Source organism: Harpia harpyja, chromosome 3 (genome assembly GCF_026419915.1).
Source record: "Harpia harpyja isolate bHarHar1 chromosome 3, bHarHar1 primary haplotype, whole genome shotgun sequence".
In the NCBI taxonomy this organism is placed as follows: Eukaryota; Metazoa; Chordata; class Aves; order Accipitriformes; family Accipitridae; genus Harpia; species Harpia harpyja.
Window position 1 is genome coordinate 75,470,526 of NC_068942.1, and position 17,493 is coordinate 75,488,018.

At 41.7% G+C, this 17,493-nt stretch overlaps 1 protein-coding gene across 1 annotated transcript in view; it reads left to right on the top strand.

Annotated features, from left to right (window-relative positions):
- The window catches only part of KCNH5 (potassium voltage-gated channel subfamily H member 5), a 167,136-nt gene that overhangs the window by 19,421 nt on the left and 130,222 nt on the right, over nt 1-17,493 (top strand). Inside the window, exons 3-4 of the mRNA XM_052783445.1 lie at nt 1,233-1,339; nt 5,729-5,857. Coding sequence (XP_052639405.1) covers nt 1,233-1,339; nt 5,729-5,857 — 236 coding nt within the window. The remainder of the gene's footprint in view (nt 1-1,232; nt 1,340-5,728; nt 5,858-17,493) is intronic.

A 17,493-nucleotide genomic window follows, 5' to 3' on the forward strand; every position in this document is an offset into this window, starting at 1 on the left:
TAGACATAAAATAAATGTTTATTGAACCTTTGGAAGTCTGTTGATCAATAAAAGAGAAGCTGCATTGAAACCACAGAGGCACTGATAGCTTTTCTTTTCTATTTCACATTCTCAGGGTTGTCTGTTGTAGGTCTCAGCTGAAGCTCAAACTGTTTGTGAACAAATAAAATTAAAAAAAAAAAGTCTGATCAATTGAAAGTATATTCATCCAAGTGTCTGAAAGCTTTTATCCCATGTTCCATTTTCCTTCAGTTCTGTAATTGGGAATTTGCACAGAGTGGCCTTCGCTTATTTTTAATCCAGGGAAGAATAACAATAAAAGACTGGCTGTTTCCTTACAAAGGCTTTCAAAAGTAAGGTCAGGGGGTTGGGTTTCCTTACACCAGCTGAAAGTATGACCTGGAAAAGAATGCAAAGATGAGATGGTCAAGTGGCAAGAAATAGCAGAGTTAAAATTACATTTTTATATTCTCAGCCTGCAGAGGGATGAGTCGCCAAAAGCATTTTAATGTTTTCCGTATTTTCACTGAAATATTAAAGAAATGCGGTATACAATAAGGAAAATGAGGGTGAATTTGGTTATGTTTGGTAGTAGTGCAGACATAGCTACACTGAGACAACTCACACACTTGCTTTCTGTGCTGAATTTTCAGAGCATTACAGTCATCACTTCTTATTGGTTAAATCCTACCTCTATTTATAATCAGTATTTAGGAAAAGGATTCCGATTATCTTATTGTCCCAGATGCATCTTGACAAGATTAGATTTGTAACCATTGATTCAGCCAACAGCCTTTACTTGTACTAGCTTCCATTCCTCCTCCAGAAGCCTTTTCAAGAGGATTGAACAAAATTTGGGAGGTTTTAGAGGTTTTGTTCAGTTTTCTCTGTTTTGACAGCAGTATTCTCATGGCCTGCAGCTGTGGCAGTAATGGTTTTATAAGCTATCAGCTCTTTTTCTAACCATATATCCTTAAAGATATGCTCAGAAAAGCACTTAATGAAACATTACAGTAGATTTGTTTACTATCATTTATGGTAAAAAGGTGGTCATAGTTACTCACGATTGTAGGTTTCCTTGTGAGCCTCTAAATATTTAAATGAAGTGTAAATCATGATTAAACTTTGGTAAATGACAGTTAATAGCATCTTCAATGCTTATGCTGTTTAAGGTGACTGTAACAAAGTTGTTGCTTGTCCAGAAAAAAGAGAAACCTTTTTTCTTTTTTCAGTTTTATGTATGGTGAACTGACAGACAAGAAGACCATTGAAAAAGTCAGACAGACTTTCGACAACTATGAGTCAAACTGCTTTGAAATTCTCCTCTACAAGAAAAACAGTACGTATATATTTGTGTATGGTGTTGGGAGTGATGAAGCATATTTAAAGTATATAATAGACTAAAATAAATTTTCATTTTGACATATGGGTAAATTTGGGGCAAGATTTGGAGAAGAAACAGGTATTTTGGTTGCCACAGCTCAAGAAGAGATCTCTTTTTTCAGGACAAGTGTTCACATTGCCAAGAATAGTAGTTGTTCCCTGCTGTCTCTAGTCTGACTCCTTCTTTCCAAAATATATTTAGTTTTGAGGATTGTTTCCCTGAAGGGAAACTGACTGGGTTAAGTGAAAAGAAATCCTGAATGAGGTTCCCCCACATCCCTCAGGAAACACCCCCATGTCTGCACAAGTGAGAACCCAGACCCTGACTGCCTTGAGTGGATGCTCCCAGCAGTGTCAAGATGCCTCTGCGGTGTGTAAACCAGCACGTATGAGCTCTGGTGAGAGTACTAAATTTGGCATATAACGCAGGGTTTAATTAGAAAACCAGGGAATTTTGTAACTTCATGAGGTGTAGGACCTAAGTCCCTTCCTCTTGGTGGCACTGGGTTTACAGGAGGTTTCCAGAACCAGAGAATATTTTCTTCATTTTGTCTTAACCATGAGTCACGCCAGTCACATTTTCTGTCCTGCCATGTATGTGGGTAGTACTACTTATGGCTTATCAATGTTATAGCACATACTAAACAAAATCCGTACTGTTGTGTGGTCTCAGGCTGGGCTTGTGCAGTGTGGACATCTCTCCCGGGCTGGTGGTTGAAATTCCTGCTGTTGTCAGTGGAGATGAGCAGCCTCCTCCACTGCCACAGGCCATCTTCCCAAGGTAGAAAGCCAAAACTATCAGATGAAACGTGCTCCAGAAAAGCTGGTTCCTCTACCCTGAGCAGAATGAGTCTACTTGACTGGGTTGGTGGCCTTGTCAAACGCAAGCCAAGAACAATCCTGATGGAGATGTTCTCTTCAGTTTGGCTTTCATTCCCCAATAGATGGTGCAGGTCCTGTGGGGCTGGAGAGCTTTCCCCCTGGTTCAGCTGCCTGGAGCCCAGTAGCTGAGGCCATGCTCCCCCTGGGTGAATTTCGGTGCTGGCATGGAGCACCTTGCTGGGGTGAGGCTGGAGGTTTCCCCAACATGCTGTGACTGAGCTCTTAAGAAAGAGCTAACTGTGCCTGGCTGCCCCATTTCACTGGAAACTCACATAAACCTTTCATGACATTGAAGAGAGCATCCTGGATCTCTTGATCTTGATTCTCTCATCTTCTTGAAACAAACTCACATGCATTATGCTTTACTTCCACTTTCCCTTTTTAGACTAAATCTTTCTGTATGTGCACTTAAACAGTAGGAAATGTCTTCAGATTTCTCCAATTGGGCCTGCTTCAAAGCATTTTAGCCAATGCTTTAATTAAAAAGAGAAGCAAGAGCAGCTCTGAAGTCCAGCTGTTTCTGCAGGTGCCCAGGAGAGCCCTCCAAATGACCTCTTTCAGTTCCTCAAGCATGTGGATGTGTCTGTTCTTGAGATTTTCTGCTTCTCTGCCTATTTGCTGTGCAGGTCACCTGGATGCTCCCCCACATTAGGGGAATTCCCTGGGACAAACTGGTGTTGGGTATCTTTGCAGGTGGTGGTGCCCAGCACCGCCACGCCCTATGTCTGTGTGATTTCTGAAGAGGATCCCAGAGACCCAGGGCTCTCCCTGACCCTGGTTTTTCTTATTAACTGGGCTGGCAGCTCCTGCTCTAGCACGGGCCAGTCCTGAACTAAATTCCTTTCTATTTTATTCAAGTATAAGAAAGAAGAGGAAAGCCTTCTCTTGGTGACATTTCTGTAACAAACCAGTCGCTTTTTGCTTTGGGTCGTGGATTGTCTGCTGGAGCTTGATGATGCTTCAGAGATTTATTGAGCTGCAGTTGCCTTAATAAAATCTTCACCTTTGCCCAGATCTCCGAGCCTATACTTTCCATAACTTACACAGGATTACAGAAGGACTTTATGGAAAAGTACTCATATTTCTTTTCAGGCTTGAGTCAGTTCCCATCCATAACATCTGTTGCCAGCTTTCTTCTCCATCACCCGAAGCCCAGAACTTCAACCTCTTGCTAATGCGAATAGGCTGACCTTTTGGCTCCAGTTCAGCAGCTGGTGTGCCCAGGGTTTGCTTCCGTTTGTCATACTCTGAGCCTTGTGGAAGAAGGGCCTTCAAGAAACTGCCTGCTTATTCTCCAGGCTGAATATTGGAGCAGATAAAGAAATAAAGAATAGTTATCTGTTGGTATGAATATACTTCTGCAAAATGTAGACAGTTACTCTGTGAAAGGGCTTGTGTTTATCACCCGCAGAGAACCTGCACGGAGCTTGCAGTGCTCTCAGAGCACCCTCCCACCCACATTTTCAAACTGTAGGTCCAGACGTGCTGTGTATTTTTCATGATGTGGCACAACCCTTTTTTTTCTCATCCGTTCCTTTATGCTTTTGGCAGAGGGAGATTTTGAGATTTTTCAGGTTGCTTTCTCATCTTTCTTTCCTTTGGCACAGAGATGATCTTTAAGAGCTGATGTTCTCCGGCAGCACCCGTACGACTGCTGACTTCACATGCCCCCATGGCATTTTAACCCAGCTTGCAGGTTTCAGGTTCAGACCTGAAAGTTTGCTACAATTTTCTTCTTTACTGCATTCCCTCATATATAGTCCTCAGCTCTACCCACCCAACTGTTCAGCAACCATGTTAGGTGTGGATATATCTATATCTATGTATGGTAATACTCAGGAAACCTCTTTGCCTGCTTTCGCCCAGATTGCTGCTTCTACAGCAGCCGCCACCTTGCCTCCGTTTTTGATTTTTATCAGTGCTGTTGTACAGGTTATTTTGTCTACTTACTTTCAGAGCTTTTCAACGGGTGCTGATGGGTTGCTAGGTGAAGTGCAGTATTACTCCAGAGAGCTGCAGCACTCTGTTTTAGAAGTTATGAAAAAATCTTTTATCTTGGGTTAGCAACCAGGAATTGAGATAATCAAGGAGTCAGCATAATGGCTTTGGAATTATCACAAAAAGTAGTCCCCCATCTCTCCTACTTCTCCAGTTTACTGCTAGCAAGTTACTGGTTTAATCCCAGTTCAGCAATGCTGAATTTTGTTTCAAAACCTTGTGGATTTTAACCTTCACTGCAGTAGTCATAGTCCAAATGGGCTTTGTTGCCCTCTGGGCATCTATCCTGCAGTTCCTGGCACAGCTCCCAGATGTGGTGCATTAGAGCAGATTTGGGGGGGCCAGGGATGCCCGTGGCCTAACAGTGGGCAAGCGGCTTGTCTCAATGTGTCAGCTCTCAGGCTGGCATTCAGGCAGCTCAGGAGAAAAGCCATTATGTCAACTGGCTGAAATCACATGCAATCCCAAAGGTAATTAGCTGGCTGTGAAGGCATTTATAGTGCAGTGTGTATAGGTGCAAGTTTGGGAGGGAGGGGACACAGCCGTGGGCATGGAGCTTTGCTGGATGGAAGGTATCTCTGACATTCATGTCCCTGCAGGTGAACAGCGTGTTTCTTAGCAAATTGCGTAGTCTTTTAGGATTTCGCCCCTCACAGGGCAGACCTGCATGTACGTGGGGGACTGCCATGTGTGTTTCAGTCTAGGAGGAAACAAGACCAGTTTCAGCTCCTGTGCACCTGCAGGAGCCCTGTGTGAACAGTGAGGATTTACCAAAAGCCATGCTAACCACTCCAACACCGTAGGTGTTTTTTGGCTGTTTATTTGATGAGTGGTAGGATTCGAAAAATATTTTGTGTTTATTTCAAAAGCTAAATAGAGATAACTGCCTTGGGAGAGTGCTCCACTGGTCAGGACAATGAGGAGGTGGAGGGTATGACCTGAAACACAAAAAGGAAATCAAATCTCCTGATTTGTCCTGATAGGACATTTAGGGTCTATGTCTGGGTTAGCTCAGGTCCTCTTAAATAGCATCAAATTTGGAGCATTTGACGGTATACTCCATCAGTTTTGGATCTGATAGCTCCATATTATGTGAAGGAATCAAAGATACCATCCATCCATTTTTTCTCGCCTTCCTACCTTGCAGACACTAAGTTTGTGAGACATGCTGGGAAAAAACAAGAGCAAGAGGGAAAGAATAATATATTTTATTTCAGAATGGAGATTTATAAAGCCTCCTGTCTCTGCTTATCGTCTAATTAGATTAATGAAGCTGTAAAAATGGGAATATGTTGTTTTCCTTTGAGGAGGTAAAATTAAAAGATCTGGAAGATGTAGAAGTATTGAGATATGGTCCTAAACTACATGTGTGTTATATTAACATAAATGATGAAGTATTCTCTGTACGGGCTGGGGAAAGTTTGTGCTACACCACAGTCCAATGTCACCTTTTTCTCTGCTTCAGGAACCCCAGTTTGGTTCTACATGCAAATTGCACCTATAAGAAATGAGCATGAAAAAGTGGTTTTGTTCTTGTGCACTTTTAAGGATATCACTTTGTTCAAACAACCGATTGAAGATGATTCAACGAAAGGTAAATATGAAATTTTGCTTTTTGTAAATGATAAAGTACATGCTTGAGCTTAGTCCTGTGACAGGGACATGTCATGCCTGTGATCTGTGTCTTGAATTCAGGAAATGTTGTGACCTGTCAGAGTTTCAATGCCACTCTCCTAAATTATTGCTTAAAAATAAAAGATGAATTACCATGAGTAGAAATTCCCTAACAACGTTTTGCCAGAGTCACAAGCCTTCCCATCTCTTTGTAATTTCACTACTTTGTTAGAGGTGGCATTTGCTAAATATTACATAGTTTTGGGTAATTTTAATGCTGTGTTGTTTGGGGAGACCTTTCTCCTAAGGGACTGGTATCTTCTTTTCAGAAAAAAATAATTTCAGCTCCTTTGTGCTGAGGTGTTGATATTTCCTCCCTTTCTCACTCTTGGAGATGAAATGCAAAAGAAACAGCTGTTTGGGTCCTTTATTACTGGTTAGCAATGATAACTGAATGGCAGCGGATGTCGTACTTGTTACTTAACAGCTGCTGGTGATGGTGTTTGTTGAGACGTGCCGTGCTCTCATCACCTAACAACCCATGGCCAGACCCACAGCCTTGCACAAGAGAGAATTAGTGGAGAAAGGTGCAGAGGATCTAGCAGCATCCTCTGCTTTGGTTATAAGACATGTGTGTCTTGTGTCAGGTTCATATGTGTATTGCTTTGGGTAAAATAATGCACACTTACCTAAAGAAGGGCATTTATGCTACAGCATCCACATCTCATCTTCTCTTGGAAGTTGCCTTCTGATGATTAATTCCTTGCTATATTTTTCTCTTCACTGTTGGAGAAGGCTTGATTTCTCACTGAGAGCCGTGTGTGCTCTAAGCCGTCTTCTTTAGAATAAACTTGGTGTTACTTGAATGCAAACAGGATTTAAACTAATTTCCTATTAGCTAGATAACACTTATTATATGTGTTTGGACAACTGAAAAGTGCATTTATAAAGGCAGACGTAAAATAAAATGAAAGGCCTCTGTTTGGGCTAACACCAAATATGAGAATTCTTTTGTCTAGAGAGTATTATCCATAAAGTTATAAGATCATGATACAGGAATACCTTCTCAGCCATCATAAGCTTTACTGCCTCTACAATTTAGTTAGCAACCTGAAAATGTTCCTTTACTTCACTTTCAGCTCCATAACGTGGAGTTCTGCCTGGAAAGAATCTGAATTTTTTAAGATAAATGCCAGTTAATTGAAAGGACTAATTGTAGAGGTCTGAAGGCATGGGACTGGCTCCTTGCTGCGTTGTATGTAATATGTAGTGGGATCTCATCAAGGAAAAAGCCAGTCTTTGCAAGGATTGTCTTGCAGGATTCCGTTTGATGCTTTCTTGGGGGACTGAGATGTATCTCACATGGAACCAGCCCCCAACCCCCCCCCCTTCACCTGCTCTGCCCCACTTTCCGCAGTACATAGTTGCACTGAGGAGTGTGTGGCTGCAGCAGGACAGGGAAAACGTATTGAAGGTGGCTCCCAAATGCAGAAATGATGAATGTTGCCTCCTTTGGATTCTTGGCCTGGGAGATTCGTACTCTGCTGCCTTCCCTGGGGAGGCAGAGATGTGGGGGGTGGGCTGAGCTCTCCCCATCCCTGTCTTGTGGCTGAGGAGGAGCAGAATCCACCTGGCATCCATTATAGGAACAATATATGTTCCCATGCGAAAAAGCAATAGCTGTGAAGTGCGTAACTTGTATACTGCTGTTCTCCAGTGAAGGGTACCATTAGTTAAAATGCCAGGTATTAACTATGAACATTGCAAAATATTGTCGTCAGCAACCGGAGAGGTTTGACTGCATGTTTAAAAAGCACTTACTTCTGTCAAAGTCATACTTTAAAAAAAACCACCACAAAGCAAAACACAGCAGAAGTCAGTACAGCCACATCTCTCAAGCGCCTTTAAGGCATATGATTGGAGTCTTAAGAATTTGCTTAGGGTGCTTTGATTAGAGCATTGATTAACATTGATCAATACATCCAACAAGCTCCATAATTACAAACGATTGACCCGATCTTTCTTCTACTTTTGCATAAATTAGAGCTTGTCTTTTATATTCTTCAAGTAAAAAAATCATATTCAAATATTTGCACCATTTTACTACAGGGATGGGAAAACAGCACTGTTGCATTACCCTTTGTGTCTCAACTGGGTGGATATGCGGGATCCCACGGCACTGGGATCACAGCGTTGTTTTGTCAGTTAGTGCTATGAGAGATGCATAATTCATTGTCCTTGCAGATAACATTACAATGTGCTTAGAAGCTGTCAGGCCACTTTCTTTTTGAATTACGAGATTGGTAAACATATACATTACAATTTGGTGGAGAATTTTTAAACTTTTGTAAAAAGCATTTCAATAAAATACTGCTCTTGAGTGCTGGGATTTGTCACTGAAAGGGCTATTTTATTTTTCTTTTTAAAAGAAGGATTTTTCTTCAGAAATTCTGCCAGGACCATGCAATACATAATACATAAGTAACTGTGGTGCAGATGAGTTACTGTCTATTACTTATGGGAGCAGTAAATTTGAGATAAAAAATTCAAGAGAAATAAAATATTGATGCCATTATGCAATAATCTCTCTGTACCAATATATTCTGCACTGTTCGAAGGTATGTTGCTTTGTTGTGAAGCTTCAGTATATCACGCTCCTACAAGGTACAAGGATTTGGTATTTAAATCATAAAAATGGGTGTATTTACACTGCAGGGTGTCTGTGTGTCCTGGCTTCTGGAAATAAATGGTTGGGTTTGCCAGATATGCTTGCGGTGACTGCAACGCAGTTGGCATCTCATGTAGACCTTGCAAGGGAACAGCAGTATTGGGGGACAGGGAGCAGTGCCCCAGTGCTAAGGATGCAGAACTGCTCGGAAGTGTTGAGGAGCTTGTATTTGTGAAAACAGGACGTACAAATAAAAGAAAACAGTTGTCTTACTACAAAGTGCATTGCAAGGGAGAGGTGGGATTTTTTTCCCTGATACGGGCTCAAAAACATGCTTGTTTACAGGCTCAGTACAAAAAATATAGTTGACATCACGGGGACTAGCCCCGTGCGAGCAAGAGGAGTTAGGTCTGGGGCACTGTGACAGATGGTGTGTGTCTCTGCTTACCTGTGTGCTCACAATTTGCTGTGTGTTAATGCTGTCAGAAAGGAGGAAGAGGAGGAGAAGGGGACTTTGCTTGCAGGAGGGTGTAAAAGCAATGAAAAATTTTCCCAGGTCTCCCAGGAGACTGAATTTGTTGCAGTCCAGAAGGCTGTTGAAACTTACTGGACTGAAAGCAAGACTGGAGAAAACAGATATATAAAAGCTACCTTCCCCTAATAAAATACAGTGACAGAGATCAAAAAAACTGGTTTTCTGAGAGGGTACAGGCAGTTCGACACTGAAGATTTGACTGACTTGTTTTCTTGTTACCCATGCTGGTATCTATTATCGCTGGGCAATGTGTGGGAGACCTCTGATGTATAGCAATGTAACAGTGACCAAAAAGTACTGTTGTATCCTTGTAAATGGAAAATTACTTAAAAAGTGTCTAACCATGCAAAAGTGTAAAAAAACCCCCAGCATCTCAAGCAGATGCAGTGAAGATGATAATGGAAGGAAACATTAGCCACCTGGTTGACATGTTCACTCCTGGGTGGAGATGCCACGGGCAGTTGTGCAGGTCTGGAGGGTAGGGACAGCACCCTCCATTGACTTGGTTTATGGTTTGTAGTGCCTCAGCTCCTGAGTCGGTGGCTGGATGAGCTGTGGATGGTGGCACTGTGGAAGGAGAGGCGTGAGAATTAGTGACGGGGCAAGAGATGCCACAGGAGATGATGGCTGCGCTTGGTGGTCACTGGGACAATGGCTTATTTTCCGGTGAAGGAGCTGTGCTATGTTTGTCTGGTCTCTCTTTCTTTCCTTTTCCTGCTCCTGCTCCTCTTTGGTAATATGGACATTTGTCTGATCTGGATTCAGTATCAAGCAATAGGTCCTACCTGTGGTGGTGCAGGGCCACATCACCAGGTGTCCTGGCTGAATGCATTACACAGCAGAGGTGGAAGGCCATTACAAGCATATGAAAGATTGTATTATGTATTTTCTTCCAGAGAATAAAACCCAAAGAATCTTTTTTTTTTTTTATGTTTGTACCATTGTAGGGTCACAGTTGGATGCTTTTATCAGCTTGCTGTTCTTTTATTCTGTCTTTACCCAATGGCCTTTTAAAAACATCTGAAGACTTTCAATCCTCCAAAGACACACGGTGGTAATAATCTTATGTTTATTTGTCAGAAAAAAATGAAGCCATTTTTCTGGGCCCTAACTATTAGAAGAGCAAATCGGGCCACTTAAAATGTTAATGCCATTTGAAGCCAGGAGTGCTGTAGATTAGATTGAACTGAAAGTTTAAGGATAGAAAAAAAGACTGGCATTTTTTGGCTAATAGTGGAGTTTCACCTAGTTGCGCTACGGCTTTATTCCCTTTGTTATCATCAGTGAAGAAAAAATGTGGCCTTTAGGTAAACTTGCAAGTTTTTTCAGCTTGGATTCTCACTGGTTATCTTGAGTCTCTTTTGAGTGAAATATCAGGCTTGTCACCTGCTGGAAGTGATTGGGAAGGTCTGGTGAATACTGATGGGATGCTGAATTAGGATGCAAAGATGTGTTAATGAGGCCCGTACAACTCAGGACTGTGTGCTGTTAACAGATGGGATCAGGAGATGGCACAACAGTATCCTGAAGTTGTTGGGGTTTTTTTGGGTTTTGGTTGTTTTTTTTTTTTTTCAATTGATAGAGCCAGACTTTGATAATCAAGACTGTCTGGGACAATGCTGTAATGCTTCCAGTGATATAACTCTTTATGGTTATATAACTCTATATAATGATACAACTCTATCTCGGAGTGTGACAGGGCTATAAAAAGTGTAGTAGTTGCAGAAATACGCACTTATGCTTGCTAATCCTTGCTAAGCCTATAATTCTGATCCTTTTTTATCTTTAATAAGTGCAAGTTATTAAGCATATATAACTAGTTGCACATGGGAACTTCTTTCCTTGATGGGGTATCAATCCTGGTGATAATAGAAGAAGTGGGTGGAGGGATTAGAGCATGAAAATGAGGTTTCTACCTTTAGCTGAAGCACAGTGTACCCTGTTGAATACATCACCTTGACAGTAATCCATAACTGTAATTTAGTAGGTCAGAATTTGGATATCCTTTCCATGTTTTTATTGCGCTTTACCATGGCTGTAATAACAAGGGTCTCTGTGCTATAGAGACCTACGTGTTCTGGTGCTGTTTCCTATTGCTCTGATCTGAAGAGTTTTACCCCCCAGTGCCTTCAGGCACCAAGGAGATCACCTCCATCTCTCCATTCTCCCCTGGGTCTAGAGTGCAGCATCCAGGGACACCTGGGCCTTGAGAAGGGACTTTGTGGGGGATGACAAGAGATCGTTTGCCAGGACACCAGGTGGGCTTCCTGTGTCAAGAATAGGCAACTCGGAGGAATGATGCCAGGATATGGTCTCTTGGTATTTGAAACCATCCATTTTGGATGGGCACAGCTTGCTAGTAACCAGGAAGACCTTCTGAGGTCGCTTTGCTTCTGTTCCTGCAGGACAAGCATCCCTGTTACTGTCTTCAGTGACATGCTGCTGGCACTTTTAGCAGAGACTGCAAAGGCTGAACAGTCATGAAGAGGTAGTTGTTTCCTAGGGGTGATGCTCTGAGGCCTTATTTCTGCCCTCCCCTCCTTCTTGCTTTGTTGTTAGAGACCCACCATGATGAAGAGAATTTCCATATCCAGGGCTGTTTAGTTTCCCTCACAGAAAACAAGTACTTTTCTGAATCTGGTATTGCCTTTGGAGGCCTTTGTGTGCTCCATCAGCAACCCACAATGCACATTAACTGTCTGTAAATTTCTACAGGTTGATTGTGCAATGAAAAAGAAATCCCATTGAAATCAAATCTAACCCTGTGAGAGATTGAATTAAACTGGAAGTTGATCTTTAAAGCAATAACTGTAGATGGTTATACTTTCTATGTAGAAAACTGAACACTCGTAAGCCATATATAAAATAATAAGTATAAATAGAGTTAGAGAGTTTAAGAGTCTAATCTGTATATCACAGGGCATTACATTTCACTAAGGTAGTCCTCTGCAGAACCCACGAACTTGTGTGTAACTAAACCATTGCCTCCAGACAAACATCCAGTATTGATTTAGAAGTCTGAAGAGACTGAGGATCCACCACATTCCTTCATATTTTTCTTACTTTTTCATTACACTTTTGGCTTTTAAAAAGTGTCATATTTAAATTAACCTGGCTTCAGCTTCTTGCGGTGCCATCTTCTTATGCATTTTTTCCACTGTACTAAAAAAGTCCCATTAAGGCACTTACACATACAATCAAGTCATCGCTCTACCTTCTTTTGATAAAGTAAATGAGTTGAGCTCCTTAAACCTCTCTCTAGCCTGAATTTGGAGGTCTGGTGATAGCAGATACACAGGCATTTTAGCTGCACTTTCATCCAGCTCATTGGCAGCAGTAGGAATGAAGCTGTGGTGGCATGGATTTCAGCCTCCCGGGTCCCCAATCAGTTTCTGTGGCCAGTATTGTAGCCAGGTGGGTTCACAGCTAACTCCTCAATCTTGCCCATTGCTCAGCCTCTCCAAGCCTAGCTCTTACCACTGTATATCCAAGGAGTAGGTGACTTTTTGCCAAACATGCTGAAATTGCTTATCTACTAAGACCTCTGGATCCTTTTCAGAACTGTTCTTTGCTAGGGACGTTTGTTTCCCCCTCCTGTGCTGGAGATACAATTTGCATTGCTTTTGCCTAGATATCTGATTTCCATTTAAAACACATTTTAATGGCACATGCCTGGTTATCAAGCACATCATCCTGCATGACTGCCCTCACTACTGTTTAACATTCCTCTAATCTTCCTGTCATCTGGGCATTTTATCAGTCATTTTATAATGACTTTCAAACCATCAAGAAAAGCACTGAATAGAAGGGGACCTGTCCGCTGGGGTCCAGAAGGCTCTCAGTAATAATTTTTTTACTATTTTCCACTACTCCTTGTTTGATATCTGCCAGGTAGCAAGTTCTTCATCCATTTAACCTGTAATTTACTGAACTGCATAGTCTCAATATTTTGTCGAGAGTGTCACACAGTGTCAATTTAGTGACGATTACTGTACACGAGGATTTGGCCAACCTGTGGCTCTTGGGTGATTCAAATGCAGCACCAGGATGAGGTGGTGTTATGTGATGAGTACTGTGGCTGTGCTGATTTGGGAGCTATTGGGTCCTTGGCTGCAGGTGGGAGCAAACCAAGGGCAGCCACTGAGGTTGTCATCAAGTCAATGGTCCACGTTGCTGCCCAGCCCAGCCCCAGAAAGGGAGCACTGGTACAGGGAGCTGCCCTGGCTTGTGCCTCTCCGGCATACATCATACATATGCTGTGGCTCCAGCTGGCCTTTGCATTTGGCTTGCAGCTTGTTCTGTCAGGGCATTTGGCTGTCTTCCTGAACCAAATTTATACTCTTATCGAATAATGAAATCAACATTGTGGGGCATTTTACATCATTCTGTATTGACAGACATTCATTATGTTCCTTTCCTTTTTTATTAAACATATTGAAACTCAGATCATCTTTTCTCTCATTTTGCCTGGCACTGAGATCAAGCTGAGCAACCTGTAATTCCTTGGGTCAGCCTGTTTGCCCTTTCTGCATATGGATGCAGAAAGCCTTTTGGTCATACTCTGGGAGTTGTTTAAAAACTTCATTGTTACTGTAATAAATCTAGCCAGAGAAGGATTTTTCCCACATGTCTTTAGCTTTCTGAGTCCATTCTCATAAGCCATAATTTCTCATTCACATACCTACTTGTTCCCTCTTTCTTCCCATCCCTGTGTGCTTTATTGTACGCTGCTTTTTCATTTCTAGCTTCCTTTTGACCCTGAGCCTTTGGCTGGTGTAGTCCTTTTTCCTTGACCATTGAATGGCACCATCTTGCTATCTGATGAACTTCTAACAGCCAGTTGACTGACATTTATAGTACTTAGTCTTTTTTTTGTTTCTTTCTTCCCAAAATTTGCACTTGATTTTATATAGTTATGGGAAATAAGTCCTTGGTGGTCTGTGTCCATGTATAAAGTTTAGCTTTAGTTACAGAAACATGAAATTCAAGAAGTTGTGCACTGTAAATTTACAGCTATTTCAGAATTAGATTTAAAAATATGTTGTATACCAAATGTAGTCTAGTGGTGTATAAATTTTAACACTTCTCATCAGTAGATCTCAACATGGCTTGCAAAGTAGGTCATTAGCATTATCTTCATTTTAAGGAGAAGAAACTGAAGCTCAGAGAAGTAAAGTGATATGCCCAAGATTACCCAGTGATTCTTCATCCGTTTTGAGCTCCCCAGTAGTTGCAGTGGGTGGATGGTAACTGGGAATACAACACTGAGCAAGATCAGAGGTCAGATGTAAAAATTATCCCAAGAGTACAGTGCATTATCAGACAGTGGAATGCACAGAATTTCAAATCGGGAAATTTATCCTAATATTTTGAATTACATTTGAATAGAGTCTGTGATTCTTCAGTCCATAAATAGTTTTACTGCATCATGGGAATGATTGAGCTTTGTTTGACTATTATTCTGTTTATCCAGGAATCCCATTTATCCTTCTCTCTCTAACAAAGCAAAACTAGGATGATTAAGTTTTTCAAAGAGACAATGAGCTCTTCCAGCCATACTTTACCTGCAGTAAAGAGCAAACAGCCAGCCATTGCAATGATTTTACTGTCTGAACGTTTAGAAATAGTTGAGATTTGTAGATGCTAACTATTGATGCAAAAGGATGATCTATGTTATAAATTGAATTCCAAACTGCCTATCTCTGAGTGGTGCTAGCTCTTTGCTTTTGTGGGTAAGTCATAGAGTATATATTATTTAAGCATTCTGTATGGTAACTGTTTCGTGCTCCACAGTGAGAGGAGAAGAACAACCTTCCTGTGGTCTGGAGGTGTTACACTCCTGCAGGCAGGAATCAACACGAGCATTGCTATAATTGCCCTTTGTGGTTGTTTTTTATATAGACTATCATTCTTGACCCAAGTGTTTTCACTGCAGTCTAAGATACTGTTACACTGATTTAAAAGCCTTCATTATTTCTGATCCTTTTAAGACCAGACAAACCTTGATAAAAAGGTTAATTGCAACCCAGCAGAGCTACACTGATGTTTTATTAGGGGGAACTAGTCATGTCTAGATTTTTCAGAGCAAATGCACTATAAAGAACATTAACATCTCGCCTTGAGATTTTTAAACTCTTCATAAACTCTGATGTATGAATTTAGCTTTAAAATAACATAATATAGTTTATGAACTAGAGATTTTAATTTTTTTTTCACTGTGGCTGCTTGCTAGGTGGCTAAATCCGTATTTGGACCTGTACACAAATCCAGTCACAGAGACAGCAAATTTTCATCTCCTGATTAAATTATGGGGAGAATTTGAAGGGTTTTCTCACTTGCGGATACCTATATTTGAAAATATTTGCTGTTACCTTTGAAGGCAATGGGTAGGCCTATTGACTGCTGAGGTTTGTACAGGGAAGGTGACTTAAGCACTAGTGGAGCAAAAGACCCAAAGCCTTTTTTGCTCATTCACCTGTGCCTGGGCAAGGACTTCTCCCCGGCAGAGGGAACTGCCCGGGTCTGACCCAGTCCCTTGGCAGGAATGTCCGTGTGTGATGGGCACCCGGACTTGCTCCTTGGTGCATGTGGGAATGCCATCAGGACGCTCACAGTTTTGGGTGGAGTCTAACCAGTTCTCTGCCGGCTTTGTGACCTTGGGAGGAATCAGAAGGATTTAACGGTTTTGTCTCCAGATAGCCATTAGGAAACAGTGATACTGTCCCATCACTTCCAGCATCACTTCTGCTTGGGGAAGCCTCCCTTGCTGCACTTTCTTTGGACAGCTTTTACCCTGGTCTTTTTTATGCTCTGCCATACACTACAGCAGCATCTTTGACCTGGATGACATTTCTCCTTACTTAGAAAAGGCAGCAGAGAAGAGGAGCGGGTGTTGGAGATGGATGAGAGTGTTTGGGTACTGGATCGATCTGCAGGGTATATTAATGGGAAGGAGACTGGTGACCAGAAAGGCAGGGAGAGAGGTCCCTACGGCAGTGTAAGAGTGTGGTTTGCAGAAGGTTCCTTAACACAGAGTAAGCAGTGAGTGTGGCGGTGGAACTGTTAGGAGAGCAGCTGCTGCAGACCTGTTCCCATCCCAGCTGTCCAGTATAAACACAATGATTGATTCAGGATCTCGGGAAGAAAGATGTGTGGGCATAATACTACTCTTGTTGGAGGAGTAGCTGATGGAAAAGCACATGCTGTAGTGAGTAAGAGGTTTCGGGTAAGATAGTTTGGACTTTCTGACAGTGGAGGGATGATAGGATCAAGTTCTAAGGTGGAAATACCATTTCCCCCTTAGACGCCACATAATTTCTGAAGTGGTATATGAATCTAGGGAGTGGCTGTGTGAGCATCTTCGACCCATCTGGAAAGCTTTTCCCCCTCTGAGGAGGTGTTCAGGTGCTCTGTCTGCTTCACTTCACTATTGCCTACTGCCCTTCCCCTCCCTCAGGCATCCTGGCACAACATTAACAGCTTCAACTCATTTTGTAGCATCTAAGGTTTGAAAGAAATACCAATTTTTATTTCTTTTTTTTAATTAATTTAGTACTCCATTTTTTTTCTCTCCAGAGAAACCTTTGGCTCAGCTGTTGTGTGAAGTATGCCACCAAGTCATCCCTGGCTCAGTTAGCCCCACAGACAGAGGGCTGTCAAATTGGCAGTCCTAATTAGAGCAAGAGATGTGGAGAATATTTTGTGCATGTAAAATACTTAATTGTGACTAAAACGCATGGAGGAAGAAGAAAGGTGCATGCTTGGAAGGACAGCATTACAGCTGGGACAAGGCAGAGACTAGTTTAGATCATGTCTGTCATCATGGTTGTCTTCTTCATGTCATATTTTCATAACTGTATGGAGTTGTTAAACCTGCATCTTCAATTTATTGAGAATGCAGGAATTTTGAGTAATGGATATGAACAGGGATGTACTTTGCTAGGCTACTGTTTAAGAACAGATCCTTGTTTTGAATCATGAGAGTGAATGCAGATCATGAGGGGTTTTTTTTTTTAAAGCAGGGGTACAAATTCTTCTGGTTTTTTTGTCCATGAATCAGAAGTAATTAAAGAGGACAAGAGGAAAAAAATCATTTTATGTGTATGTTATTCTAGAATTTTCCATTTGAGGTAGTTAACATCTTCCTCTGAAATACCCAGTTTAACGTCTTGTAAGGAGAAGCAGCTGCTGGCCCAATCTGGTGTGTGATCTGATGATGTTGCCTTTGTTCCTAAGAATTTGAGTGCAGTGGTGCAAGTTCAGGGTATTATTTTTCAAGTGATGCTGTGGAAGAAAGACACAATCCAGCTGAGCAGAAGAGAGCATCAGAAGTGTCACTTTTTCTCACGAGTACTTTTTTTCCCTCTTGCACCTGCTATTTGTGCTGCTCCTTTACTCCTTCCAGACTGAAAAT